The sequence below is a fragment of the Orbicella franksi genome, chromosome 8 (assembly GCF_964199315.1).
Source record: "Orbicella franksi chromosome 8, jaOrbFran1.1, whole genome shotgun sequence".
NCBI classification, from domain to species: Eukaryota; Metazoa; Cnidaria; class Anthozoa; order Scleractinia; family Merulinidae; genus Orbicella; species Orbicella franksi.
The window spans coordinates 10,071,524-10,074,379 of NC_138152.1; the positions used below are offsets into that span (position 1 = coordinate 10,071,524).

At 46.3% G+C, this 2,856-nt stretch overlaps 1 protein-coding gene across 1 annotated transcript; it reads right to left on the reverse strand.

The window, feature by feature from the left end:
• Positions 1-1,122: 1,122 nt before the first annotated feature.
• Positions 1,123-2,246, reverse strand: LOC145495920 (uncharacterized). Its single transcript, XM_081475520.1, has one exon. The coding sequence runs from the start codon at positions 2,229-2,231 to the stop codon at positions 1,386-1,388; it is 846 nt and encodes a 281-aa protein (XP_081331646.1). The 5' UTR covers positions 2,232-2,246; the 3' UTR covers positions 1,123-1,385.
• Between the last annotated feature and the right edge of the window lie 610 nt (positions 2,247-2,856).

Consider the following 2,856-nt stretch of genomic DNA (forward strand, 5'->3'; position numbering starts at 1 on the left):
GCAATCGCTCAACTCCATAGCCACGAAGACAGGAAAGAATGTTACGCTTAGAAAAGAAGACGTGTGCTGAACGTTGTCACAAGTAAAATAAATTCTATCAAGACCGATTGACTTATAAACTCGTAAAACAAAACAAAAACAAAGAGTCTGAGTCTTTGCAACGTTTATTGAATAATGATAATAAAAATAATAACATGAACTCCGAAAAAGAATTGATTACAATTTTTAACTCTTTAAGTCTTGACCGTCGGTATTCCACAAAGTGTTGGGAACTAAACTCGTTTCCAGTTTCACAGACTCTTGGTCCCTGGCCCCAAAACGCACGATATTCTGGCCTAGTTTTCTTTGCTTTTGGTCATGAAGTCTTTGCCTGATCCGTTCCTTATTCTTGGCATAATAACTTCTCCAATACTCGTTGATCCGTTCCCTGTTGTTTTTACAGTATTGTCTTCGGTAATTTCTGATGTGCTCCTTGTTCTGTTGACAATAGGCTCTCTGGCTGCTAGCGAGTCGTTCCTTGTTGTTTTCATACCATCTTTTACGACGGGTTTTGAGAATCCCGAAGTTCTCTGCACGATATCTCTTTTGTTGGGCCAGGATTCGCTGTTTGTTTTTGGCATAATATTTTTTGTGGTAGGCCTTTTTACAGACGACCTTCTGGTCATTCCCTGACAGTTGATTGGAGCAATTCATCTTGCATGTGTTGCGTCTTACAAATAATGACTAAAACCCTGGAATCACACCCTCTTATAACAGTCACATGGCTAATTCAGGTCTTAACCTCTTCTTCTACTTCCTCTTCGTCATCATCGTCGGGGAGTAACTTCTTCAGCATTAGTCTGTTTAGCAGGAATTTTCGTTTTGCCACTGCCGACTCGGCCGCTTCGTCAACATCCATGTCGTCTTCCTCAATAAAGCGTCGAAGAGTCTTGATGACTTTACGGTGTATTGCGTCGTGTTTGATACGGTGAGTCCATTTTAGACGCTCTAAATAAGTCCTTCGTAGCCTTCTTCTACTTACAGGTAATAGGACGTTGAAAGTAGCATTTTCGGCATAGTTTTGGGATTTTCCCTTATCCGGGAACTGCTGGACTTCTTTTAGGTAGGTTTCTTTGACGTCTTCCCCGACGTTTTGACGTAGCGGAGTCCACGGATCCGGTTCATTGTCGTCCGCTTCTTCTTCCTCTTCGGAGCTGCTACCATCCTCATCTTCTTCCTGTTCCTCTTCAGGCTCCTCTTCATCCACCTCTTCTTCCTCTTCAACGTTCTCATCATTGTTATCTTCCACGGGGCTAAAAATATCTGTTGAACGATCATCCATGATTCTCGTGGACCTTCACCCAAGACAACGTACTTCAAATGAGCCGAGTCGATTAAAATGATGTTTAATATACCATTTTGGGCAATGATCCGACATCCTCTCTCTTTCTTCGATGCCAGCGCGGGTATCCTTCGTGCGTCATGAGGTGACTAAACACGCGTTTCCTGTCATCACTGGCGGGATGTAAATCCAGGACCGTGTACCCAAACGGTCGTTCGGTCACTTTTTGATACGCGTCCATCATGTCTTGCCAGCAAGTGGTAAAAGCTTGAAGCAGCAAATTCTTCATCCCTAATTGATCTCTTGGATTTTTGAAGGCTACGATGTAGTGGGCGTTCCTGGAAATACTCTTGGCGTATTTCCCTGGTAGAAACATGTCTTGGCACAAGTACAACACGGTGATATTTTGATGATGAGAGTGTTTGGTGAATAAGTCTAGCAACGCTTTGTCCTCACCTCCCTCTGCCATCAGATCGTCCAGTACGAGTAATCCACCCTTCGGAAACCATGACTTGAGATGGTCTGAGTCTGGAATCCCTTCGTGAAATTGCACACCAGCGTCTTCCATGTCTCTAAATCCGTCTTGCCACGCCCCGTAGCAATAATGAATCGTAGTGGGTGGGTTTACAAACAATTCTTCCAAGTGATCCAAGAGTAAGGATTCGGTAAAACAAGTCTTGCCACAACCAGAAGGGCCCACGATCAAAATACTGGAGGGTGTCTTGAACCGAAACGCTTCTTCCATTTCTATTCTACTAGGGATCCCATGGTGCTTTTCGGTAGGAAATGTGATATTTGGGACATCTCGTGTCTTTTCTGATCCACTGCTTTGACAACTATGTTTTTCGTGACGAATTCTACTGTCTGCACGAGAGAATAGTCTATGACAATATCGACAATAAGGGGACATGACTCCTTGCTAGTTTGACTCAAAATAAATTGAGGCAGTTAATGCCTTAGTTTTATATATGATTAATGATCGAGTTGACGAGTATGATGCAGGTGGTGGCGGTGGTGGTGGAGGTGGTGGTTTTGGTGGTGGTGAAGGTGGATGTGGTGGTGGTGGTGTAGGTAATGGATGTGGCTGTGGTGGTAAATGTGGTGGATGTGGCGGTAGTGGTGGTGGCGGTGGTGGCGGTGGTGGCGAATGTGGTTTTGGTGGCGGTGGTAAATGTGGTGGTGGTGGTAAATGTGGTGGTGGTGTAGGTGGTGGTGGTGGTGGATGCGGTGGTGGTGGTGTAGGTAATGGATGTGGCTGTGGTGGTGAATGTGGTGGATGTCGCGGTGGTGGTGGTGGATGTCGCGGTGGTGGTGGTGGTGGTGGTGGCGGTGGTGGTGAATGTGGTTTTGGTAGCGGTGGTAAATGTGGTGGTGGTGTAGGTGGTGGTGGTGGTGGTGGGCGGGGATGTGGTGGTGGTGGCGGTGGTAAATGCGGTAGTGGTGTAGGTGGTGGTGGTGGTGGATGCGGTGGTGGTGGTGTAGGTGGTGGACGTGGTGGTGGTGGTGGTGGTGGATGCATGTGGTGGTGTAGGTGG